We start from the raw sequence: 26,013 nt of genomic DNA, 5'->3' as shown, positions 1-26,013 counted from the left end.
CTCAGAACCATACAGAAAGCCTAAATCTTCTGTGAACGCGCACGTGCACAAGGAACAGAGGAGCAAAGGCGACTGCCACAGATCCACAGCCTGCGCTCACACCAGCAGCCTTCACTGCAGTCGCACATTTGGGGGGGAAAGGCAAGTATTGTCTCTGATCTAAGACCATCTGCTGACATGAATACAAACACACCTGTGATTGCTACAAGGGGGGAGGAAACTTAACAACGGAGAAGCAAATTGCAGCCCTGGTGGTTCAGCATTGGCTATTTTTAAACTGCTGGGCGCTGCATGGAAAACCAGCCCAGCCCCGCCCCGCCCCAGACAGATGGGAAAAGAGCCTCACTCACTCACCCCCAACACCAGGCCTTTGCAAACCTCAGCTTCAGGAGACAGAAGCAGCCGGGTCACTCCAGCTCTTAAGTGAGTTCTCTCTCCACCAAGTGAGGCAAGATTTCTCAGCAGCCCAAGGACAAGGGGGCTCAGGTGTGGGGCTTTGCCTCGCCAATTCTCTCCTCGCACCTGGCATAGGCAGGGGTGGCCAAATTGCAGCTGGGGAGTCTCTTTCACACTTATTGTGTGGCTCTCAAAGCCTTTCTGGCTGGCTTGGAGAAGGCACTTGTCTCTTGAAATCACATCTCCATGCCAAGCCAAGCCAGCAGCGTGGAAAATATTTAAAGTTAAAAGTTGCTTTCTTCCTACCTCTCCCCTCATCAGTTTTCCTTCCTTCCTCCCATCCAGCTCTCAAACATCTGACATTCATATCTTGCAGCTCTTAAACAGCTGACATTTATTCTGTGTGGCTCTTATGTTAAGCAAGTGTGGCCACTCCTGGTCTAAAGGGCGCTCAGTTTCCCCTCCAGGGCACTGCCCCATCTAAACCAGAATGCCTCTTTCCCCCATGTGATATTCCAGGATATTCATCCTTTGCACAGGGAGGGTCCCAGAGCCATTTTCTGACATCTCCGGACGAAGAAGCCGGGAAAGACCTTTGTGTCTGCCTTTCAGAGGGGATCGCCTCGAGGCCACAGTCCAGATTTTGCACTCTGTAGTTCCTATTGGATGGAGGAGCTCACCAGCTTCTGGAAAGGCACACGGCACATGCTCAGATGTCTGTTGACGCTCAGATGCAAAAACAGGTCCTGGAGCTAAACCGGCGGGAGAGGGGACAGCTTTTCTGCACCTTGTTCCCCTCCTGAAAATCCCACTTCCCAAACCCACCAGGCTTGACAGCTTCCGCCTCCAATGAGACACAAAGCAAGGCACGCTTCTGGGCCAGTTGGCCGCCTGTCTCCACACAGGCAGGCAGGACAGGCTCTTGGGTCCCCAGAGGCCCTTGGGAGGGGGCCGGCTTACGTGCCAATGACCCAAAAGCCCACCTGGCACCTTCACCAGCAGTCAAACCCAGTTAATAAATACAAGGAATTTTTTATTTTAAAAAACACACAAAACACAAAAGAGACGGGAAAGGAAGAAAGGAACGCACCGAGGTGGGGGGCGGAGAAGGTCAGAGCTGCTCCGGGATTCAGAACAGAACCGAATCAAGGAAAGTGCACCCCTTCTCCCCCCAGACATATCTGGAAGCAAGTGGGGAAGGACCAGCCCCACTCCACCCTGAGGATGGGGGAGCTCTTCGAGTAGAAAATATGGCTCTTTGGAGAAGGGCACCGCGGGCCTCGCCCCCACTGCACAAAAGCGATGCTCGATCCCAGGAGACGCCGGCAGCCCTGGCTGCAGAGACCTCGAGGCACTGGCTGACTTGTCTGCAGGGGCCGGAGGCAGAGCGGGCAGCAGAGGTGATGCCAGAGTGACTGCCAGGCAGCTTCAAGGATTGGGGATTGTCAGGCCCTGAATATGGGGTGGGGAGGGGAGTCTCCCTTACACACAGGAATCCTGGCCTCTTGCTGGAAGAAAGGGGGCTGGGGGAGTCAAGGCACAGCACCATCAGCCTGGATCGGCCCTCTACAGCGGGGTGGCCAAAGGTAGCTCTCTGGATGTTTTTGGCCTACAACTCCCATCAGCCCCAGCCATTGGCTACCGTTGGCCACCCCTGCTCTACAGAACCCTGCAAGCTCACAAGGGTTGTGGCATCAAGGCCAGGTCCAGGAAGGAGGGGGGGGGCAGAGGCAGCCCAGCTGCTCTCGGTAAAGGGGAGGGGGTCCCCAACGAGGCTGGGCCGAAACAATTAGCACCTTCGGCAGGAGGAAAGGGGGCGGAACGAGACCCGTTTGCAGCTGAGGCCTAAGGTGGGAGATGCTTAGAGGGAAGGGTAGCATTGCACACCCTAATCCAGCCCTCGGCTGACCCAGAGAGAGGGGTGCCTTTGCAACGGCAGGCACCGGCCCCACCCAGCCCCCGGGAGGAAGGTGGGAGGGGGGGAAAGGCTCAGGGCATGATCTTCTGGGGGATCTCCACAGAGGCCTTGATGAAGACGGCATTGTCTTTCACGTAGTTGCGCTTCTTGATGTCCTCGTGGGAGATGAATTTGGGGTAGCCGAAACCCAGCAGGCTCTCGTCGAGGGAGGCGCGGCCCAGGCCGGGCTTCTGGAAGTTCTTCCAGTTGGGGTCGGGGAGGAAGGTCTCCGTGATGTGCTGGGGCTTGGAGAGAGAGGGGTCGCTTTGGTCCAGGAGGGAGAAGGTGACCCGGTAGGAGAAGGGCCACTCCAGGAGGTTGTCGTACTGGCCCGGAAGCACCCGGATGTAGACGGAGAGGAAGCTGCCCTCGCCGCTCCCGTTCCCGTTCAGGAAGGCCGAGACCTGCAGCTTGTAGCCGTAGCGGTGGGTGTAGAACGGGGGGCTGAAGGACTCGTAGTTGGCCCTCTGCTTGGCCTCCTGCAGCTTGCGGCCGTAGTCGGCGATCTTCCAGATCAGCACGCCGTCGCTGCCCACTGCCAGCTCCTCCACCTCGCGGCGCAGCTCCGCCAGCTCCTGGCGCTGCCGGGCCACCAGGTTGCCCATCAGGCCCAGGTGCAGCTTGGTGTTTTCATCCAGGTGGCGACTCATGGCCAGCTTTGGGCACTGAGGAGAGAGGACAGATCCAGAAAGCCTGAAGGATCCTCCACCACCGCCGCCCCCATCCCACTCCAGGTGGCTCACAATATTACTTAAGGAGGTGGCGGCGGCTGCCAGCATAGCCAGCTTCAAGAAGGGGTTGGATAAGCATATGGAGCAGAGGTCCATCAGTGGCTCTTAGCCACAGCATATTGATGGAACTCTCTGTCTGGGGCAAGTGATACTCTGTATTCTTGGTGCTTGGTGGGGGGCACAGTGGGAGGGCTTCTAGTGCCCTGGCCCCACTGATGGACCTTATGATGGTGCCTGAGTTTTTTTGGCCACTGTGTGACACAGAGTGTTGGATGGGATGGGCCACTGGCCTGATCCAACATGTCTTCTCTTATGTTCTTACACGAGCAGAGGTCCATCAGTGGCTCTTAGCCACAGGGTATTGTTGGAACTCTCTGTCTGGGGCAGTGATGCTCTGTATTCTTGTGCTGGGGGGTGAGGGGCAACAGTGGGAGGGCTTCTGGTGTCCTGGCCCCACTGATGGACCTCCTGATGGCACCTGGTTTTTTTAGCCACTGTGTGACACGGAGTGTTGAACTGCATGGCCCATTGGCTGATCCAACATGGCTTCTCTTATGTTCTTATGGGAGGGACGGTGGTTCAGTGGTAGAGCATCTGCTTGGTGAGCAGAAGGTCCCAGGTTCAATCCCCAGCATCTCCAACTGAAAAGGGCCCAGGCAAATAGGCATGAAAAACCTCAGCTTGAGACCCCTGGAGAGCCGCTGCCAGTCTGAGCAGACAATACTGACTTTGATGGACCCAGGGTCTGATTCAGTATAAGGCAGCTTCATGTGTTCATGTACATGAGCAGAGGTCCATCAGTGGCTCTTAGCCACAGGGTATTGATGAAACTCTCTGTCTGGGGCAAGTGGTGCTCTGTATTCTTGGTGCTTGGGGGGGGGGGGGGTGTGGGCAACAGTGGGAGGGCTTCTGGTGTCCTGGCCCCACTGATGGACCTCCTGATAGCACCAGTCTTTTTTAGCCACTGTCTAACACGGAGTGTTGAATTGCATGGGCCATTGGCCTGCTCCAACATGGCTTCTCTTACGTATGTTCTTATGACCCTTCTACTGGCCTAGACCCAGGCTCCGTCCAGCCCAGCATTCTGTCTCCAAGACAAGGACAGCTTTCCTGTTTTCACGTCAGCATCTAGCATTCCCAGTACACTGCCTCCATTTATCTAGCATGGGTAGCAGCATCCTCCCTTCATTTATCTCATCTTTTCTTTTTTAAAGCCACCGCTACATCTTGTGGTGTTGGAAAAGGGTTTTACAAATACCATGGACTGCCAAACCCACAAACAAGTGGACTCTAGAACCAGGGTGTCGAACTCATTTGTTACAAGGGCCTGATCTGACCCTTGCCAGGCCCGGTCATGCGTGTTCCTATTTAAGATTAAGGTAGCAGAGATACAAACTTTACAAAGGACACAGAAAAACACAAAGATTTAAAAAAAAAAAATAAATAAAACACGCTTAAAGCATTAGCATCGTTGGTCTCAAAGGTGCTTTGTATCTCTCCCATGGGATCCAGGGAACTAGGCAAAGGAAGCTCTGGCTCTTTCCTTCCTTCCCCAGGGGACCAGAAGGGAAAGGAGCCTCAGCCAACAGAAAGGAAAAAGGATTGGCTCAGTAGCTCTGCTGTGCAACTGAGAGATATTATCCCTCCCCCCTCCTTGTCAAGGAAAGGGCCTCAACCGATGGAGAAAATAAAGGTTTTGCTCTGTAGCTCCTGTGCGACTGAGCAAGCCTGGCAAGGCAAGCTGAGATGCAGAAGGAAGCAAGAGAGAGGGAGAAGGAAGCAGATGACAGTCAGTTGCTCGGGGGACCTGATAGAAGCCCTCCAGGGGCCTGATTTGGCCCCCGGGCCACATGTTTGACACCCCTGTTCTAGAACCCAAGGATGCTAAACTGAGGCTATCGTACTTTGGTCACATTATGAAAAGATCACTGGAGAAGCCAGTAATGATAGGAAAAGCCAATGGCAACAGGAAAAGTCCCAGCATGACATGTACTGGCTCAATGCTCTCCGTTTGCAAGACCTAAGCAAGGCTGTTAATGGCAGGACATTTCGGAGGTCATTAATTCGGAGCATTGCCACACGTCGGAAGTGTCTTAATGGCGGCTCTCACACACACACACATACACACCCCTTGTGTTGTGAATTCCCTAACCCAGCTACAGGGAAGCGGTTTTTCTGTATGGTCTGCGCTGACCTTGCAGCACTGTAATCATTAACACAGTTATCAAAACCCAGCATTTATTAATAAACAAACACTCCTGCTCCCGCACGACTACTCACCAGTGATAAGGGAGGCAGCAAAGAGCAGGGGTTGAAACGTTAGGAAATCTGGACTGCGAGTCCTACAAGAGAGTCTTACAACAGGACAAATCTCCAGATCCCAAGCTAGAATTCTTTAGGTTGTCCTCTTAAACATCTGCAGTTCCTCCTGTTTTAATGACACCCATGAGCCGGGCAAGCTGACAACCGTGCATCCATTCCCGACAAAGGCGAGGAAGGTGAAAAGCCAGCTGTCAAACAAAGGAGTGCTGCCAGCAGAAAGTTAAGTAACACGGCAAGAGAGCCACGGTGGTAGGCAGCGAGAAGAGAAAGCACCAAGCTTCCGTGTTTACCAGCCTCAAACGCTAAAGAAACATTAACGATATTCTCAAAAGCTTAGTGTATTCTATGTAACATAAAGCACAGACACAACTCAATAATTTAGGAAACAGAACATCCTACGTTATTGAGTTGTGTCCGTGCTTTATGTTAGATAGAATACAGTAACCTTTTGATAATATCGTTATTTTTCTGTAGTGTTTGAGGCTGGTAATCACAGAAGCTTTGTGCTTTATTTTCTTGCTGGCAGCAGGAAGTTGGCAAGAAAGTAAAGAGCGTGTGCCTTCGGGAGGGAAAGTCAGAGCACTCGGACACTGCCGGACTCACCTGCCCCAGAAGCAGTGTTCCCTCGAAGCTGCAGAGTCTTGTGAGCAAAAATTCTACTTTGTGAGCTACTGGCATTAAAGTTGTGAGCTACTGTATAAACTAGTGTGCTCTGGGGTCATCCTTCCTGAGCCAAGAAGAAAATGTGTGAGTCGGAGGTTGACAATCTGCAAGCTAGCTCACACTTAACTCAGCTTAGAGGGAAGACTGCCCGGAAGCCTGCTCAGAGAGAGAAAAACAGAAGCATGGGCTTACCCGGTGTTTGCAGCCAGCCTCCTTGAAGGGGCAGAGTGCCAAGGCCGTCGTGCAGTTTTCTTTCAAGTGCCCACCAAGGTCTTCCCTGGCAATGCTGGCCACCCCACACTGGTTGGGGCATGGGACAGGGTACCGTGGACACTGGTACTCGTGATTCTAGAGGCAAAGGAAACTCTCATGCAACTTCAAGACACAATTTTAAAAAAATATACTACTGCAAGTGTTCTAAATTTCAGCTGCCAGTTTCTTCAGACTGTGACCTATAGTGAGAGCCAGTTTGGTGTAGTGGTTAAGTGCGCGCACTCTTATCTGGGAGAACCGGGTTTGATTCCCCACTCCTTCACTTGCACCTGCTGGAATGGCCTTGGGTCAGCCATAGCTCTGGCAGGGGTTGTCCTTGAAAGGGCAGCCTCTGGAAGAGCTCTCTCAGTCTGTTATGGGGGGAGAAGGTACAGGAGATTGTAAGCTGCTCTGAGACTGATTCAGAGAGAAGGGCGGGGTATAAATCTGCAGTCTTCTCCTTCTTCTTCCACCAGTAGCCCTAGAATGGTACAGAGGGACACAGAATTTGCAGGGAGCTTTGGCTGTTATTACTGTCAAAGCTCCAGTCGGAACATCTATGGATGTCGTGTCTCCAAAGACGTTCAGCTACAGCCATGAAGTGTTAAAAATATGTTTTTAGAAAGTAGGCTTCTCTTATGTTCTTATGAATGCAGCCTGACACACCTCTCAAAAATGCCCCCCAGGACTAGCCCCAGATTCCTTTTCTCAACCTTTCACCTTATTTTATTGTTAGTTTAATTAATTTATGCCTGTCTTTCTCCCTGGCGGGGACCCAAAGCATCGTTCTCTTCTCCTCCGTTTCGTCCTCACAACAACCCTGTGAGGTAGGTTAGGCTGAGAGATTGTGATTGGCCTAAGGTCACCCAGTGAGTTCCCACAGCAAGAGTGGGGATTCGAACTCAGGTCTCCCCAACACTACTCTGAAACTCTTAACCGCTACAACACACTGCCTCCTGGAAGCCGTTACAATCCCCAGACTGCACCCATTCCAGTTCCTCTACTTGTGGCCTTCGGGTCTCTCTTTCCCAAAGCCAAGTCTCACCTGGATGGTGTCATACAGGAAGTCCTTTGCACAGTAACTGCAGGGCTGGGTACGCTTGGGGCACTCCACGAGCATGTGCTGCGACAGCAGCCTGCGCATCATGCGTGCCCCACATTTGTTCTCGCAGTACACGCTCTCCTGGGGACAGAGGCCCTGGTGGTTCTGGGAAGAGAGTCACAAAACCAGTCAGGGAAATCAGCAGTTCGTCTGCCAAAAAGAACAAACAATGCACCACCTAAAGTCACACCTGCCTGGAAGCCTTCATTCCAGAATTCTATTCCTATCCCAGGAAAGTCACCTTCCTATTACAGATATCTGTGAGCAGCACATATTCATCCAAGTCACTCTCTGCATTTCCTTTCCCCAAAGGCCGCATCCTGAGAAAAGGGACTGGCAGCCAGCAGACGTCTCTCAGGCTTCTCTTTTGTTTCCTTTGAGTGTAACTGGCAGGAAAGGAAAAAGGAAAGGTCCCCTGTGCAAGCACCAGTCATTTCTGACTCTGGGGTGACGTTGCTTTCACAACATTTTCACAGCAGACTTTTTACGGGGTGGTTTGCCATTGCCTTCCCCAGTCATCTACACTTTCCCCCCCAGCAAGCTGGGTACTCATTTTACCAACCTCAGAAGGATGAAGGGCTGAGTCAACCTTGAGTCGGCTACCTGAAAACCCAGCTTCCACCAGGGATCGAACTCAGGTTGTGAGCAGAGCTTAGGACTGCAGTACTGCAAGCTTTAACACTCTGTGCCACGGGGCTCTTAAAACTTGGGCAAGTTACTTCCAAATAAGCCAAAATTCAACATCTCTCCTCCCTAATTTGCATGGTCTTAAACAGCATTTTTTTGTAGCAGGAATTCCTTTGCCTATTAGGCCACACCTCCCTGATGCAGCCAATCTTCCTGGAGCTTACAGCAAGCCCTGTACTAACAGCCCTGGAAGCTCTTGGAGGATTGGCTACATCAGGGGGTGTGGCCTAATAGGCAAAGGAGTTCCTGCTACAAAAAAAGCCCTGGTTTCGAACAATCCTCTTATGTTTCTTTACTTAGATGCACCTTCCCAAATTGCCAAAGGCAGCATTCAAAGAACAGAAAAGACCCTCCCCACCACACACACACACACACACACACGCACACACACGCACACTGCATCTTGGGCCACAACAGGCAGCCTTTGTAACTTCTTTCTTGCGGACTCCCTTCCCAGCACCTCTATAAAGCTCTTCCCAAACTCCTTTGGAGGTCTGAATCCAAACCCAAGAATCCTCTTTGCTTCCTTCGCAAGAAGTCTGAAAACTGCCCACCTGCACTGGAGCCGTGACAGCTGCCTCCTGACCAATTACCCCTTCCTGAACCTTGAACGGCGGCTCCGGCATTAAGGTCTCGCGGCCCGAAACAGCAGCCGCACAAGCTAGCAAGAGGCCAGTGGATTTCAGAAGCTCAAACTCAGACTGCCTTCTGACAAAGGGAAGTGGTTCCTGGAGGCAAGACTGCTGGAAACTAAGCAGCACAGAGGCCTGATTGAGCGGCCACTGGGGAAGAGGGCCCTCCCAGTTTCAAGCACTCGCACTTTAAATCCCCTCCGCAGGAGTGGGCAGAATATTTGTGAAGCTTTTGAAGTCTGGACTGCGATGATTGTTGGAACAATTGAACGGCTTAAGAGTTCCTAAAGACCTTTATTGCACTTTCCCATTTTGATATTGTTATTGATTAATTTATGAAGCATATTCAATATGATATCGATTTTTGTAGGGTAAATGTGTTTCAGTAGTGTTCTTCAGTATACTTGGTGTTTCTACTTCATTTTATTTATTTATTTTTATTTATTTAGGAGGCTTATATCCCGCCCTTTCCCATAAACGGGCTTAGGGCGGATCACAACATATAGCAGGGGTGGCCAAACTTGCTTAACATAAGAGCCGCACAGAATAAATATCAGATGTGTGAGAGCCACAAAATATGAACGTGGGATGTTTGAGAGCCGCAAGATGGATAGAAGGGAGGGAGGAAAATAGATGGGGGAGGGAGGAGGGAGAGAGAAGTGGAAAGAAAGCAACTTTAAATGCCTTCTCCAAGCCAGCCAATGGAGTGGTGGGAGCTTTGAGAGCCACGCAATGTGTGTGAAAGAGCCACATGTGGCTCCCGAGCCACGGTTTGGCCACCCCTGGCATATAGTAATAACAATAAAAACCTGCAATTCCGAGTTAAAACAATACATTAAAATGAAAGAAGTAGAAAAGATGAAAACAATAAACAAGTGCACCACAGGCGGGAAGGGCACGCCACACAGGATAAGCAATTACAGGCCCAGATTAATTGATGGTAGTAATAGCAGGACAGCACTGTAGTAAGACACAATGTCGCTCCAAGAGAGGCCAACTGATGGAATAATAACTGGAAAGGGACGCCCGCTGCCTCAGTCAAAAGCCCGGTGGAATAACTCCCTCTTGCAGACCCTATGAAATTCGTTCTGTGGTGCTCTTGGGTTGCTTAATCCTCAGGTGGGGGCAGGGGGTCCCGCAGTATGGAGGCCCTCCTGCTGCTTCAGGGTTATCAGAAAGCGGGGGGGGGAGGAGGGAAATGTCCGCTGGACACTCCATTATACCGTATGGAGACCGATTCCCATAGACTATAATAGAGGATCAATCTGTGGGTATCTGGAGCTCGGGTGGAGCTGTTTTTTGAGCTAGAGGCACCAAATTTTCAGCATAGCATCTGGCGCCTCTCAAAAAAAAAAACTGCCCAAGTTTCAAAAAGAGTGGACCAGGGCGCCCAATTCTATGAGCCTCAAAAGAAATTGCCCCTATCCTTTGTTTCCAAATGGAGGGAAGGCATTTAAAAGGGCCCAGGCAAGTAGGCGTGAAAAACCTCAGCTTGAGACCTGGGAGAGCTGCTGCCAGTCTGAGAAGACAAGACTGACTTTGATGGACCCAGGGTCTGATTCAGTATAAGGCAGCTTCATATGCTCATATGTTCAAAAGGCGTGCGGTCCCTTTAAATGTGATGGCTGGAACTCTCTTCAGAGTTCAATCATGCATGCCACACACAACCTGGCTCCACCCAGTTTGGTGTAGTGGTTAAATGCGTGGAGTCTTATCTGGGAGAACTGGGTTTAATTCCCCATTCCTCCACTCGCAGTTGCTGGAATGGCCTTGGGTCAGCCATAGCTCTGGCAGGAGTTGTCCTTGAAAGGGCAGTTTCTGAGAGAGCCTCTCAGCCCTACCCACCTTACAGGGTGTCTGTTGTGGGGGAAGGAGATTGTGAGTCGCTCTGAGACTCTGATTCAGAGAGAAGGGCGGGGTATAAATCTACAGTCTTCTTCTTCCGCCCCGAAGTCTCCTGGCTCTACCCCCAAAGTCCCCTGATATTTCTTGAGTCAGACCTAGCAACCCTACCCCAAACCAAGTGACCCTACCCCATCCCCATCTGCAGCCCCACCGGTGGCTGGAGCAGACCCCTCGGCCTCACCTCGAAGGCTTCCCCGGTGAAGTCGGTGCCGCAGAATTCGCACTTGAGGTTGCGCTGTGGGCAGTCATGCTGCAGGTGGGGCGGCAGGTCCCGGCGGCTCAGCTTGGTGCCACAGCGATTGGGGCAGGGAACCACATTGTAGCTGCATGTCCCGAGGTGCGCCTGCACAAGGCAGAAGAGAGGAAATGGAAAGGAGCAGGGCCTCAGCAGCCGCCTTTCCGGCCCAGTCACCCCTTGATCCAGCCCCCAGCACATCCCTCTCCTCCTGGGTCCCACATCCAGGGCCCAAGGACCCTCCACTCGCTCAACACGCCCCATGCCAAAATGCTCCAGGAGGGATTTGGCAGTTCAGCTTCTCACCTGCAAGTGCCGGATCATGCCGCTCCAACGACACCCTTCCTCGCTGTGTATGCATCGAATGGCCAGGTTTAACACCTGAGCCTCCAGATCGGGGTCTGGGTAGATCTGGAAGGGGTGGGAGGAGACGAGAGGTCAGATCTGCAGGGACTTGGGAGCAAAACATCCCTCAATGCCAATAAGAACATAAGAGAAGCCATGTTGGATCAGGCCAATGGCCCATCCAGTCCAACACTCTGTGTCACACAGTGGTCAAAAAAACCCAGGTGCCATCAGGAGGTCCATCAGTGGGGCCAGGGCACTAGAAGCCCTCCCACTGTTGCCCCTCCCAAGCACCAAGAATACAGAGCATCACTGCCCCAGTTAGGGAGTTCCAAAAAGAATCCCCTCCCCGTTTTATTGCTGCCTTCGACTTTGAAAGCAAAACATCAGTGGATGCCAATAAGACCCCACACCAGTGTTCATAAGAACATAAGAGAAGCCATGTTGTATCAGGTCGATGGCCCATCCAGTCCAACACTCTGTGTCACACAGTGGCCAAAAAAACCCCAAGTCCCATCAGGAGGTCCATCAGTGGGGCCAGGACACTAGAAGCCCTCCCACTGTCCACCCCTCCACCAGCACCAAGAATACAGAGCATCACTGCCCCACATAGAGAGTTCCAACAATACGCTGTGGCTAAGAGCCACTGACGGACCTCTGCATCAAAGCTAAGCTGAGTTAGTGTGAGCTAGTTCACAGTTCTTTAGCCTCCAGCTCAGGAGGCTTTGTCTTAGCTCAGGAATAATGGCTCCGGAACAACCTAATTCATGCAGCAGCTCACAGCTTTCACACCAGGTAGCTCACAAAGTAGAATTCTTGCTCACAAGACTCCACAGCGGAGAGGGAGCGTTCCCACACCCCATTTTATGGCTGCCCTCCACATGCAACCCACTAGCCAAAGGACGCACAGGTCCCGTGGCCCAAGAAGCTTGCAGCTGGGCTTTTAACCAAAGAATGAACAGCAGGAATGCAGCACTGGCCATGCGCATCAACCGGGGCTCACCTTTGCATAGTCGAGGGGCAGCTGGTCCTCCGGACACTTGAAGACCCCTTCGCTGCACAGAGCAATAAAGAAATTTATTTATTTATTTTATTTATTTAATGGACTTATATCCCGCCCTTCTCACCGAGGTGAAAACCCAGACAGATCCATCTAGCCCACATCACAGACAGTACTCAGCATTAGTCACCCCCTACCCCCAAAAAAGTGTGCGCTGAGAACAGCCAGATTCCACCAGATCGGCACATGTGCCCATTTCTGCTTCTTTGCCCCCATTCCGCTGCATTTCTGCTGCCGCCGCCAAAAACTATGTATCTCCTATAGCTCCTAGGAGTTTGTGAGCCGCGCTTGTCTTGGACAGCATAAACACGCCTTAAGAAGGGGCCCCAAAATGGCAGCCAAAACCCAAACCCAGGCTTCTGCAGAACAATCGCAAAACCAACTTTTCCCCATCAAGCACGCCACACCTTTGCATTGACAAAAGGCTCTTTTGGCTCATGCCGTTCCCTCCCCAAAAGAAAACATGATCCCCATTGTAGAGAACAAGAACTGAAGGTGGGCCATGGCTCAGTGGTAGAGCATCTGCTTGGCACGCACAGAAGGTCCCCGGTTCAATCCCCAGCATCTCCAGTCGAAAGGCCAAGGCAAAAACCTTCCGAGTTGAGTCCCTGGAGAGCTGCTGCCACTTTGAGTAGACGATACTGACTGGGATGGTCTGATTCAACAGGAGGAGGCATTCAGAGGTGGCTCGGCCATTGCCTGCCTCTACACAGCAACTCTGCACTTCTTTGGCAGCCTCCCATCCGAGGACTAACCAGAGCTGACCCTGTTTAGCTTCTGAGAAGGGAGGGGCGGTGGCTCAGTGGTAGAGCATCTGCTTGGGAAGCAGAAGGTCCCAGGTTCAATCCCTGGCATCTCCAAAAAAAGGTCCCAGCAAATTGGTGTGAAAAACCTCAGCTTGAGACCCTGGAGAGCCGCTGCCAGTCTGAGAAGACAATACTGACTTTGATGGACCCAGGAGGGTCTGATTCAGTATAAGGCAGCTTCATATGTTCATGAGATCTGACAAGACTAGGCCAGCTGGCAGGGCCGTAGCCAGGATTGTATGTCTGGTGGAGCCCACAGCAGGATTTGTTGTCTAGGGGGGCGGCACTCAATTTGGTGACCCTGGACTCTTGGCACTGTAAGCTGCCTTGAGTTGCACAAGCTCCCCCCCCCCCCCCGCCCTCTTTTCTCTGCACACTGTGTTAGGGAAGGGGAGAGGAAAAAAGTGAAAAGACCAGCAGCAATGCCAGTTTGGGCTTTTTTTTTTTGTAGCAGGAACTCCTTTGCCTATTCAGCCACACACACCCCTGATGAAGCCAATCCTCCTGGAGCTTACAGCAGGCCCTGCACTATGAGCCTTGTAAGCTCCAGACGGACTCTTATCTGGGAGAACCGGGTTTGATTCCCCACTCCTCCACTTGCAGCTGCTGGAATGGCCTTGCGTCAGCCATAGCTCTTGCAGGAGTTGTTCTTGAAAGGGCAGCTGCTGTGAGAGCCCTCTCAGCCCCACCCACCTCGTAGGGTGTCTGTTGTGGGGGAGGAAGATATAGGAGATTGTAAGCCGCTCTGAGTCTCTGATTCAGAGAGAAGGGCGGGGTATAAATCTGCAGTCTTCTTCTTCTTCTACTTGTTCAGAGTGGCGGTGAGCAAAGGGGACTGATTAGGGGTCCTGCAATGGAGGGGGCCATGCAGTTGGAAGGGGGGTTTGAAAGGATGTGCCTGTCCCCCCGCCCCGTAGCTACGGGCCTGCCAGCTGGGGCTATCCAAGTCACAGCAAGGCTACGAGATAAGCCCAAAGCTTGAATGTGGAACCCAGGCGCTCCTTAGAAGCTCTAGCCAGTGACTGCTTTACTGCACCTTTACCTGGCTGCATGAGGGAGAAAGACAGGCACACACACAATTTCACGGACACCAGCCGTAACAGCAGCCCAGCCACAGGGTGTTGGGTAGTTGTCACTCCGCATGCAAGATGATCTGGGAGGGAAAGGGTTAAGGGAATTCTCACTGGCCCCACCCTCTTTGGCTGTCGCTTGCCTTTTGTTTGTCATCTTATATGGGACCTCTCTTCTCTCTCTTTCCCTGGGCTTGGAGCTTTTTGAAGTTCCTCTGTTCACTGCATAGGGCTTTTTATTTGTAGCAGGAGCTCCTTTGCCTATTCAGCCACACACCCTTTATGAAACCAATCCTCCGGGAGCTTACAGTAGACCCTGCACTATGAGCCTTGTAAGCTCCAGGAGGATTGGCTACTACATCGGGGTGTGTGGCCTAATAAGCAAAGGAGTTCCTGCTACAAAAAAAGCCCCCAAGGTTAAGTGTACCTACATGAATACGTCATGTAAGCTTCTAACTTTATTAAGCAAAATTTCTTTCCCTTGTTGCCATTGGAATCAGATCATCTGCACGGTTTGTTTGAATAGCATTTTTCTCATAACCGGAAAACGTGGAAGAACTGGGATACCGTGCAAAGCGTCTGCGCTTCCAAGGCAATTTTTAAAAAAACATTTAACCCAATTCGAGGAAGAAGGACAGATGCAGCCCACCAGGCAGGGCAGGGCCCACTCAACAATCCCTCCCCAACCTAGACGGAATGGCACCTGCCAAAGCGCCCCCCCCTTCCGGCCCCTCCAGAAGCACCACCCCCTTTCCAAAAGCTTGCAGCGACCTCATTACCCAGATATCCACCTGGGAGAGTCTGGCGTCACCTCCCCCCCCCCCCCTTTTAATCCTCTCCATCTGCCTAAAACCTCCCACCTCTGCCAACCAAACAACTCCCTGCCGATCCAACACCTCAGCTGTCCTGGCAGGTCTCTCCCTTCTCCCTCCTAGCCCACTCAGCACTCTCAGAAGGTGCCAGCCAGAGGCCCTCCCACGCACAACCCTCAACAGTCCAGGCCCCAGACCAGAGGGGACCTCGGGGACCCAACAAGGCCGCTGCCTCCGCGCCCTGTTTGCAATGTTCCTGAGGGGAAACACCCTGGCCTGGAGAGGCCTCCTTCAGTCTGACCCAGCAGGACACCAGCATCCATCGTGGGCTGTACTTTCCTGCATGCATCAAAAAAAAAACCCCACCCAGTGAAAAGAAAGCCAAAACAGCTGCTACAACCAGAATGCTGGCAGGGGCCGTTAGCTGCTGCCGGGGCACAGCAGCCATTCAGGGGCCCACAAGTGACAGCCAATGCCGCCAGCCTGGCTCTCTTGGCACAGGAGCCTGGCTGGAAGCTCCCTCTGCCCCGCTGTCCTCCAGTCTGCCCCAGCCCTGAACCAAGAAAGTCCTCATTCACCGCAGGGGGAGATGACAGGTGGGGACCACATGGCTGCTTCTTCCTCCACTGAAAGCCTAACTCCAAACACAAAAGGACCACGGGCATGAGAGAGAGAGGTACCCGGGCTGGATGCCCTTGCCCTAACGTGCCAGTTTTCCAGCAAATGGGGGATTTTCCAGGGAGCAGCAGGCAGCTGCGTTAAAGCGGTCTCCTCCCCTCCGGGCAATCTGAAGGGCCCAAGTCTAGACACAGGATTACTCCCTCAATCATCCGTGTGTGCAGCGAAGCCCCCCACCCCCACAGTCGCCTGGGACAGCAGATTTAAGAGCCCTGGTCCTCTCCCTCCTGCCCCCTCCCGCCACTTCCTCCCACCTGCAAAAAAAGCTACAGCTAACCCTACCAAGATGCACAGCCTTATTCCTCCTGCAATCCTTCCTGGGCTCCAAGTACAGGGCTTTTTTTTGTAGCAGGAGCTCCTTTGCATATTAAGCCACACACCCCTTGATGTAGCCAATCCTCCAAGAGCTTACAGGGCTCTTTGTCCAGGGTCTAATGTAAGCTGCAGGAGGATTGGCTGCATCAGGGGGTGTGTGGTTTAATATGCAAAGGAGTTCCTGCTACAAAAAAAGCTCTGTCCAAGTGTAGGTCAAATCAAGCACTGCCCCCCCCCCAAAGTATTAAGCAAGCTTGACAACAAAATCTCCCCCAAGCCCCCTCCAGCCGGCCCCCCTCCCCTAGCAGTGTCCACAGTGGACCAGACAGCAGCCACCTGGGATCAGAGGTCATTCCTGTCAAAGAGTCAACAGCAGCGAAGGAGGCCACGTCTGGGAAAGGGGAAATCCCAACCCATCCGATTGCTTCCCGTCCAAAGCCACCCAGAGTGCTCAGTGGCTTTGGCGGCACTTGTGATGATGCCAGCAGAAGGGGAAAGGGGGGGCTGCACGGGAAGTCCCTCCACGCTAGCTCTCCAAATGAGTCACGGCCTTTAAACTTCCTCATTGGAGGGGGCGGTTCAAACGTCTCTGCTGCACGTCCACGGAAGAACGCGTGCTCCCCTCTGATGCCATTCTCTCTCTCTCGGCTTGGCTTCGCGAACGAAGATTTAAGAAGGGTGCAATAGTCCACGTTTGCTGCAGGCTCGCTGGTGGCTGACAAGACCAATGTGGGACAGGCAGGTCCGGCCACAGCGGCTGCAGGGAAAAGTCTGATTTAGGGTTGGTCCTGTAGCAGTGCGATTCTTCCTCAATCTCCTTTTGTCCTCAAGACCAGCTATGCGTGCGTTCTCAAAGGAAGAGACAGCCTGGTGGATGGTGTGCCTCCATGCTTTGCGATCTGAGGCTAGGTCAGACCACTGGTGATGGTTGATGTGACAGGTGCTAAGGGATTTCTTCAAGGAGTCCTTGTACCTCTTCTTTGGTGCCCCTCTATTTCGATGGCCGGTGGAGAGTTCGCCATACAGGGCAATCTTGGGAAGGCGGTGGTTTTCCATCCTAGAAATATGCCCTGCCCAGCGCAGCTGCGTCTTCAACAGCAGTGCCTCAATGCTGGTAACCTCCGCCCGCTTGAGGACTTCAGTGTTGGTCACAAAGTCACTCCAGTGGATGTTGAGGATGGTGCGAAGGCAGCGCTGATGAAAGCGCTCAAGGAGTCGCAGGTGATGACGGTATAAAACCCACGATTCGGAGCCGTAGATGAGGGTTGTCATCACAACCGCTTTGTAAACATTGATCTTTGTGCCTTTTTTCAGATGCTTGTTGCTCCACACTCTTTTGTGCAGTCGGCCAAATGCACGGTTTGCCTTTGCCAGCCTGTTGTCAATCTCCTTGTCGATCTTGGCATCTGAGGAGATGATGCACCCCAGGTAGCTGAACTGCTGGACTGTCTTCAGAACTGATTCACCCACAGTGATGCAGGGGGGGTGATAATCTTCCTGGGGTGCAGGCTGGTGGAGAACTTCTGTCTTCTTCAGACTAACTTCTAGGCCGAATAGCTTGGCAGCCTCTGCAAAGCAGGACGTCATATGCTGCAGAGCTGATACCGAGTGGGAGACGAGTGCAGCATCATCAGCAAACAGTAGCTCTCGGATGAGTTTTTCCATTGTATTGGAGTGTGCCTTTAGTCGCCTCAGGTTGAACAGGCTGCCATCGGTGCGATAGCGGATGTATACACCATCGTCATCATCTAGATCTACTGCGGCTCTTTGAAGCATCGTGCTAAAGAAGATCGTAAAGAGAGTTGGCGCGAGAACGCAGCCTTGCTTTACACCTGTGCCTATTGGGAAGGGCTCCGAGAGGTCGTTGCAGTGTCTGACTTGGCCTCGCTGGTCTTCGTGTAGCTGGATGATCATGCTGAGGAACCTTGGGGGACATCCTAAACGTTCCAAGATTTGCCACAGGCCTTTCCTGCTGACAGGCCTTCCCCTCTAACGCCATTAATTGACCAAAAAAGGGGATTTGGGAAGGATGAGACCCTTGAGAGGAGATGGAATAATCGAGACAGACTCTCATATTTGCAATCAGCAGCTCTTATTGGGGAGAACCCTCATGATGATGTGTTAATTTCACCATTTTTGTACTACTCTGTGGTACAACTTTGTACCACTTTGCATTCTTCACCACTGTCCACTAGCTGTAGGTAGAAGAAGAAGACTGCAGATTTATACTCCATTTTTCCCTCTGAATCGGAGACAGAGCGGCTCACAATCTCCCATATCTTCTCCCCCACAACAGACACCCTGTGAGGTGGGTGGGGCTGAGAGAGCTCTCACAGCAGCTGCCCTTTCAAGGACAACTCCTGCGATTGCTATGACTGACCCAAGGCCATGCCAGCAGGTGCAAGTGGAGGAGCGGGGAATCAAACCCGGTTCTCCCAGATAAGAGTCCACACACTTAACCACTACACCAAACTGGCTCTGTACATCAAACTGTAGCTCTGCTCACTGTGTACCCCATCCCCATTCCATTGGCCAAAAAGGAATGGCGTTCTTATGCCCTCCCTTCCCCACAGTCCTGCCCCGAAAGTGTGCAGGCAGCCAGGCAAAGATAACCCAGGCCTGATTCGAATGCCATGCTGCAGCACCCAGCATCTCGGTCATGCAATTCTGCTAAGCACACCAGCACGGGGCCAGCTCTGGCCACATATGTCTGGTGTAGGAACAGGCACGGAGCACTCAGGGGGCAACTGTGCTTGTCTGCCAGCATCATGTGCAAAGGGGATCTCAGCCACGGGGCCCTTCTAGGGCACCTGCCCTTTCCAACCCAGGATTCCAGGGGTAGGGATAAGGCCACTAGCAAGCCCCAGAACCTATCAGTTTAAGAGCAGCTCCATGGCTCCTGCATCCCAGAAAGGAAGGCGGCACAAACAATCCCCTTGCCACCCCACAGACCTTTCTGGGCATGTCAGCCAAATCCCAGCGTCCTGTGCCAGGCTGCTGTGATCCTCGGTGGGAAAAGTGGCACTGAGGCCTGGCAAGCGGGACCCTGGTGGGACCCAGGAATCAAACACAGACCACCCGGCTTCCTTCTCCTGCTCACTGATGCTTTCTCCTCAAGTGTAGTGAAGGCTGGCAGGTTGGCATCAGCATGGTGCAGGACCTGGTATGGAGGGGGTGGGGAGCACCAAGGACTCTGTGTGGCAGGAAGTGCTAACAATGGGGGGGGGGGTCTGGAAAGTAGAGAAAGAAGTCCTTTTCTCCCTCTCTCACAATACGAGAACGCGTGGGCACTCAATGAAACTGCTGAGCAGTCGGGTTAGAACGGATAAAAGGAAGTCCTTCTTCACCCAAAGGGTGATGAACACATGGAATTCACTGCCAGAGGAGGTGGCAGCAGCTGCAAGCATAGACAAGAGGGGATTGGATAAACATCTGGAGCAGAGGTCCATCAGTGGCTATTAGCCACAGAGTATTACTGGAACTCTCTGTCTGGCGCAAGTGATGCTCTGTGTATTCTTGGTGCTTGGGAAGGCGCAACAGTGAGAGGGCTTCTAGTGTCCTGGCCCCACTGGTGGACCTCCTGATGGCACCTGGCTTTTTTGCCCAACGTGTGACACAGAGTGTTGGACTGGATGGGCCACTGGCCTAATCCAACATGGCTTCTCTTATGTTCTTTTGAATGGGGCAGTGATGCTCTGTATTCTTGGTGGTTGGGGGGGGGGGGCAACAGTAGGAGGGCTTCTAGTGTCCTGGCCCCACTGGTGGACCTCCTGATGGCACCTGGGTTTTTTGGCCGCTGTGTGACACGGAGTGTTGGACTGGATGGGCCATTGGCCTGATCCAACATGGCTTCTTTGATGTTCTCATCCGGCGTCAACTCAAGGGAGGCAACACACATTTGTGTCAGCTGAGAATCCAAGACCAGCCAGGTTGCACGAGCCCTCCAAGCAACTGCCCCCCCACAGAGGGCAGAGTTGCCAGCCTTCAAGTGAGGTCTGGAGATCTCCCAGCATTACAACTGGACTGCAGAGATCAGTTCCCCTGGAGGAAATGGCCACTTTGGGAGGGTGGGTTTTATCACACCACATCCTGCTGAGCTCCTTCCCTGGAACCACACCCCAATCTCCAGGAGTTTCTCCAGCCAGAGTTGGCAACCCTGCTGAAAGGTCATGGGCTGAGGTGAGATGAGGCATCACAGAGAAAAGCATCAAAGATGAGGCATCACAGAGTCCCTTGTGACAAGGGCTTTTAATAGCAGGAACTCCTTTGCATATTAGGCCACACCCCATGAAGCAGCTGATCCTCCAAGAGCTTCCAGGGTTCCTCTTACAGGGCCTGCTGTAAGCTCCAGGAGGACTGGCTACATCAGGGGTGTGTGGCCTACTATGCAAAGGGGTTCCTGCTACAAAAAAACCCCTGCTTGTGGCCATGCCAGAGTGCATGCTGATTGGCAGAATCTAGTGTCAGATAGCAGTTGCCCTGGCTACAGGGATTTCATTTGCTATGGTGTGCTCCAAATGGTTTGCCCACCAAAGAATTTAAGCTGGTTATTGGCCACAGAGACAGTTCTCCTCTATTAATTGGCGGGGGGGGTGGGGGGTGGTGGGGGGGGGGGGTGGGGGGGAGGTAAAGAATCCTTTCAGGAAGGAGGCAGTGGGATTCCCCTTCTGACAGCTGCCCTCCTTTTGTTATGGGAAGGGAAGATGGGAGGAAAAAAGGCTTATCTTTCCAAACCAATACAATCAGGAGCTGGGCGCCAGTTTGCCCAGGAGAAGCCAGCCCCTTTGAGCTCTTTGCGCAAGCAGAGGAGCTGCAGAAACGGGTTCAGGTCCTGACAAAGTTCAGAATCCAAGGAGAGAAATCATAATAAAAATCAGAGTGCTTCAAGAGCACATTAAGGTCAGGTGTTCTGTACACCTGGCTGGGACAAGAAGCTGGAGGGGGGGGGGTTATTCTCAATTACTCTTCACTTTGCCTGACTTCTCCTCCTGGCCAAGAAAGCAACAAGCCTAGAGATGTAAAACTTCTGAACCTTTTGTAGCCAGAAGAAAAACAAAAATAGAAGCTCCCTTCCCCCCAAAACACACACAGTTTTTAATTTGAGGAGGGGGGGGACTGAAATAATTGCAACGAGAGCTTTTTTCTGGAAAAAGAAGTGCCAGAACTCTCAAATGGGAAATGAAGAAGAAACATGTGCCCCTCGTGAACTTTTAAACTTCTGTTTCCATAAAGAGGTTCCAGAACTCTATTCCCCCAGGATAAAAAGCCCTGGTTGCAATACTCAACCTTCCTATCAAACTTAAGCTTATCTTGCTGCTTTAACAAAATAAAACACATCATTTGTCACTTGCTTCCGATATAAAAAGGCATTTAATGGCATATGTCTGCCGTTTGAAAGTGTAATTCTTTGAGCAAAATTGCAAATACACAGCTGCCAAATCATTGTGCTCTCTGCCACCCTATCACATGTATTTAGGTTTTTGCCATATAGGAGGGGAACGAAACTTGAAATTATACCACAAGTGTTGTAGTCATGGAAAGAAATCAATATTTTGACAGAAACAATCTCACACCATCACAACACCAGCACGTTTCAATAATGTTACACTTCATAACACTGAAAACATGGAACCTGAGTTTACTGCAGATCACATTATAGGATACTGCTGTCAAAAAGCGTTTCACATCTAAATAAACGTATCTTGGAAAATATATTTGATAGCTCTACAGGATACAAAGGAATTGTTACTACCAGGGTTTTTTTTCTGTGGGAACGCAGCGGAACAGCGTTCTAGAACCTCTTCACAGAAACATTTTTTAAAAAATGTTTATAAGTTCATGAGGGACATCTATATGTTTCTCCTTCATTTCTCTCTTGAGAGTTTTGGCACCTCTTTTTCCAGGGAAAAAAAAAAGCTCTGGGGGGGGGGAAGCGCAGATGACTGGGGAAGGCAATGGCAAACCACCCCATAAAAAGTCTGCTGCAAAAACATCATGATGAGACGTCACCCCAGAGTCAGAAAGGGCTGGTGCTTGCACAGGGGACTACCTTTACCTTTTTACTACATACTGTAGGTTGTAGAGCGTGAAAAATTATTTAAGACATCAGCTGAGTAAGCCATGGTCTTAAAAATGAATTTTCATTCATTCATTCCAAAAGAGAACAAAAGAATCCAAGTTTATTTCAGTTTTCCAGTTGGGGAAAACTCAGGAGAAACAATTTTTTCTCCAAAAATATTCCTTTCCCCCTTCCTCCAGGGCCTTCACATATCTAAGCAGCCACAAACTCACCCATATCCCAGGGTATCTTTTCAGAACGGAGAGTCTGGCTTAGTTAACTTCTCCCATCTCGGTACAGTAGCCGCAAAAAGAGCGGCCAGCTCACATGTTGTGAAAACACAGGCAAAGCCCTGCTGGATCAGACCAGTCTAGAATTCCACACACACACACACCCCGCTTCTCCACACACACACACACACACCCCGCTTCTCCACACACACACACACACACCCCGCTTCTCCACACACACACACACCCCGCTTCTCCACACACACACACACACCCGCCAACCAGGTGGTGAAATGTTTTGAATGCACCAGAAGAGCTCCAGTATACACACAGCATTTCAACGCACAGGGTCTCTCTGGACCCCAAGCCGAAAAAGCTGGAGAGTGCCAGCATTAAACGAGAGGAGATGGGAAGTCTGAAGGGAGGGGGGGGGGTGTATGCAAAGGATTAATTCTCACTAAAGACTCCATCATGCTCGGCTGCGCAGAGAATGTGCTGAGGCAGCAGCATGCGTGTGCATTGGGGGGCGGAGGAGGGATCAGCCCCTGCCTTTAACCTTCCCGGTGGAACTATGGCCCGAAGGTCACCGTGCCCAGAGCTGGCAGGGGATAAAGCAAGGAATTCCAGCAGTGAGGGGGGAGGCACTGAAGGTAACTTAGAGCAGTGGTCCCCAGCCTTTTTGGCATCAGGGACGGGTTTTGTGGAAGACAATTTTTCCACGGACCGGGGTGATGGTTTCGGGATGATACAATTGTGCACTTTATTTGGGTGCGTTGTGGTGGTTAAATGTGTGGCCTCTTATCTGGGGGAACTGGGTTTGATTCCCCACTCCTCCACTTGCAGCTGCTGGAATGGCCTTGGGTTAGCCATAGCTCTCACAGAGTTGTCCTTGAAAGGGCAGCTTCTGGGAGAGCTCTCTCAGCCCCCTCCACCTCACAGGGTGTTTGTTGTGGGGGAGGGAGATAAAGGAGATTGTGAGCCACTCTGAGATTCGGAGTAGAGCGCAGGATATAAATCCAATGTCTTATTATTATTACTACTACTACATTGTAATATATATTGAAATAATTATACAACTCACGGCCCCGTTGCTAACAGGCCATGGACCAGTACCGGTCTACGGACCAGGGGATGGGGATCCCTGACTTAGAGCAATGGGAAAAGGTACTTTGTGCATGCACAGAGAGAAGCTGCTAGGGCCACTACATTTCGGAGTTGCTCTAAAAAAACCCGGGGGGTTTGGTCCTGGCAATCCAGTTAGAATCAGTGCTCAGCTGCAGACTAGAAGTCACCACTCTGCCTGAGAAGTGTGCACGTATGCCACACACTTTTTCTATCAGCCCTGGGGGTCTCCAACAGCTGAGTTCCCAGCCCCAGTCTTAGTCTCTTCCCCCGCCCCATAGCATACAGTTCTCCTCTCCTCCGTTTTTACCCTCAACAACAGTCCTGCAAGGTAGGCTAGGCCAAGTGCGGGACCGGCCTAAGGTCAACTTAGCAAGCTTTGCCGAGTGGGGATCCGAACCCCAGCCACAGCAGGGAACTGGCTCCACACCTGTGGTCTTCACGCAAGCGCACACAACCCCCATGGAACGGAGGAAGCGGCAGCCCCAGAAAATACCACCAGCTGCATTCCTGAAAACACAAACGCTCTTTATGTTCCTCTGGCAGGGGCAAGCCCAGGCGTGTTTGGCCTCCTGGCATCCCCCTCCCCACCCCCACTGCACACACCCGCTACCAAGGAAGACAAGAGAGGCCCACCAACCACTCCAGGGAGGTGGGAGAAAGGGGCAGGCCTGGATGTCAATGCATGGCACAGGTGTCACTTCTGGGGGGAGGGGGATAAAGGACCATCAAGGCAGGAGCAAAAAGCAAAGATTGGGGGGGGGGGGTGTTGGGAGTTCCTAGCGAAGCTGCTGTTCTGATGGCATCTGCCGCTGTGAATCAGGCAGTATGGCCCAATGGTTAGCAGAATGCAGGGAAAGCTCTGGGTTCCAATCCCTGAGGGTTGCCAGCTCCTGGCTGGGAAACAACCTGGAAGGTTGGGGGAGCCCGGGAAGGGTGGGATTTGGGGAGGCGAAGGGACTTCAGTGGGGCACAGTGCCCCAGAGTTCACCTTCCGAAGCAGCCATCTCCTGGGGGGGGGGGGGTGGCTGATCTCTGTTCCCTGGAGACCTGGGGACATTCCGGGAGACCTCCAGCCGCCACCTGGAGACCGGCCTCCCTAATTCCTCCTCCACCAGGATATACCGGAGAGCGGCAGGGGAGGCTGCCCGTCCGGGCTCTCCTGAGCTCCGCGGGGGGGGGGGAGAGCAGGATTTAAGACGAACGACCCCCACCCCCAGCTCAGCCTGCGGTTTTCTCTTCCAGCGGGTGGAGAATGAATGTCCAGGAGGACGCTTCGCCGACAGCCGGCTCAAGTTCGCCCAAGAGGGATGCCCAGCACCCCCCCCCCCGTGCCCTCGTCCGGATCGTGCTCATGGAAGGGGAGGGGGAGGCGCAGAAACGCAGCGGCGCCCCCCAAAAGCCGGAGCTGAGCCCCCCAGGCGTTCAGAGCGAGGAGACCAGTCCTTCTCCCCCCCCCTTCCTCCCCACGCCCGTCTATTGTTCCCCTGCTCTCTCCCCCCACTTGCGACGGCACCAGGGAAAGGAGGCGCTGCACGGAAAGGAAGGAGGCCAGCCCCTCCCCGAGGTCAGCCCCTCACCCGATGCAGCAGGGGGCTGCCCTGGACCCTCGCCCCCGGGGCCCTGCTGCCCATGCCTGCGCGTCGCCTGCGCTCGGGACCAAGCGGGGGTAAAGCGACCCAGGGAGGGCGCGGCTCCAAGCGGCCCCCCCCTCCCCGGCCCGCCCCTCTCTCGGCAGAACGATCCGGGCGCCCCCCAGCGGCCGGGCTGGCAACCGCCCCGCCCCCCAGATGGTCGGCCGGTGGGTCAAGGGGGGCGAAGGCACGTCTCGGTGGGCGCCGCTCCTCCCGGGCCTGGGCTCTTGGCCGCGGCCGGACGCGCACACCCACCCACCCACCCTGTGGCACACGCCCGCCAGCGCCCCCCGCCTGGCCCCGGGAGCCATGGGGCGGCAGCCGCAGCAGCCCGGCACGGGCCCTGCCCAGCGGCCACTGACCTGAGGAATTCCTGCAGGCAGGTGTCGCAGAAGCGGTGGCCGCAGGTCGAGACGCGCACCGGCTCCCGCATGGCCTTGGCGCACAGCGGGCACAGCAGCCGCCGCTTGGGCTTCTCCAGGAACTTGTAGTCGAAGCCCGGCATCTTCCAGGCGGCCCCGAGGGCGCCTCGCCCGCCAGCCCTGCCGCCGCCTGCAGCCGCCGCTGCCAGCTCAGGTTCTGCGCGTCCCCTGCCTGCCCGCCCGCCTGCCTGCCCCGCTCGCTCGCCTCCGCTCCGCCTCCGACGGGCGGCCTCGCCGGGTCCTAGCGCTCCGCGTCTATGCGCCTCCCTTTGTGCGCGGCCTGCTCGGGAGAGCCAAGGGAGGGCAGGGTTGCCAACGCCGCTCGTGCCCCCAGACGAGTCTGCGCCTGTGCCTTTAAGAGCGACAGGAGAGGAAAAAGAACGCCTCCGCCGCTCTCCCGAAAGGGAACGGGCTGCAGCGGGGCGTGCCCTCGAGGGCGCTGACGGCGACGGCTTTGGTTGCAGCCTGGGCCAGCCGGATGCCACGGGGGCCTGCCGGTTCTCGGCTCTCTGCTGTCTTGTCGGTATTCGTTTGGCTCCCCAGGGGGGATCGGGGAGGCTTAACGTCCTTCTCCTCTCC

General features: G+C 53.3%; 1 protein-coding gene across 1 annotated transcript; it reads right to left on the bottom strand.

The window, feature by feature from the left end:
* Window positions 1-1,412: 1,412 nt before the first annotated feature.
* On the bottom strand, window positions 1,413-25,565 carry TRAF4 (TNF receptor associated factor 4). The gene is made up of 7 exons (XM_060258834.1): window positions 25,375-25,565; window positions 12,231-12,282; window positions 11,189-11,293; window positions 10,829-10,990; window positions 7,367-7,528; window positions 6,262-6,417; window positions 1,413-3,018 (listed from the first exon to the last, which is right to left on the bottom strand). The coding sequence occupies exons 1-7, from the start codon at window positions 25,515-25,517 to the stop codon at window positions 2,386-2,388; spliced, it is 1,413 nt and encodes a 470-aa protein (XP_060114817.1). The 5' UTR covers window positions 25,518-25,565; the 3' UTR covers window positions 1,413-2,385.
* Window positions 25,566-26,013: the final 448 nt, after the last annotated feature.

This window comes from Heteronotia binoei, chromosome 18 (assembly GCF_032191835.1).
Source record: "Heteronotia binoei isolate CCM8104 ecotype False Entrance Well chromosome 18, APGP_CSIRO_Hbin_v1, whole genome shotgun sequence".
Lineage (NCBI taxonomy): Eukaryota > Metazoa > Chordata > Lepidosauria > Squamata > Gekkonidae > Heteronotia > Heteronotia binoei.
This window is presented reverse-complemented; position numbering and strand designations above follow the sequence as displayed.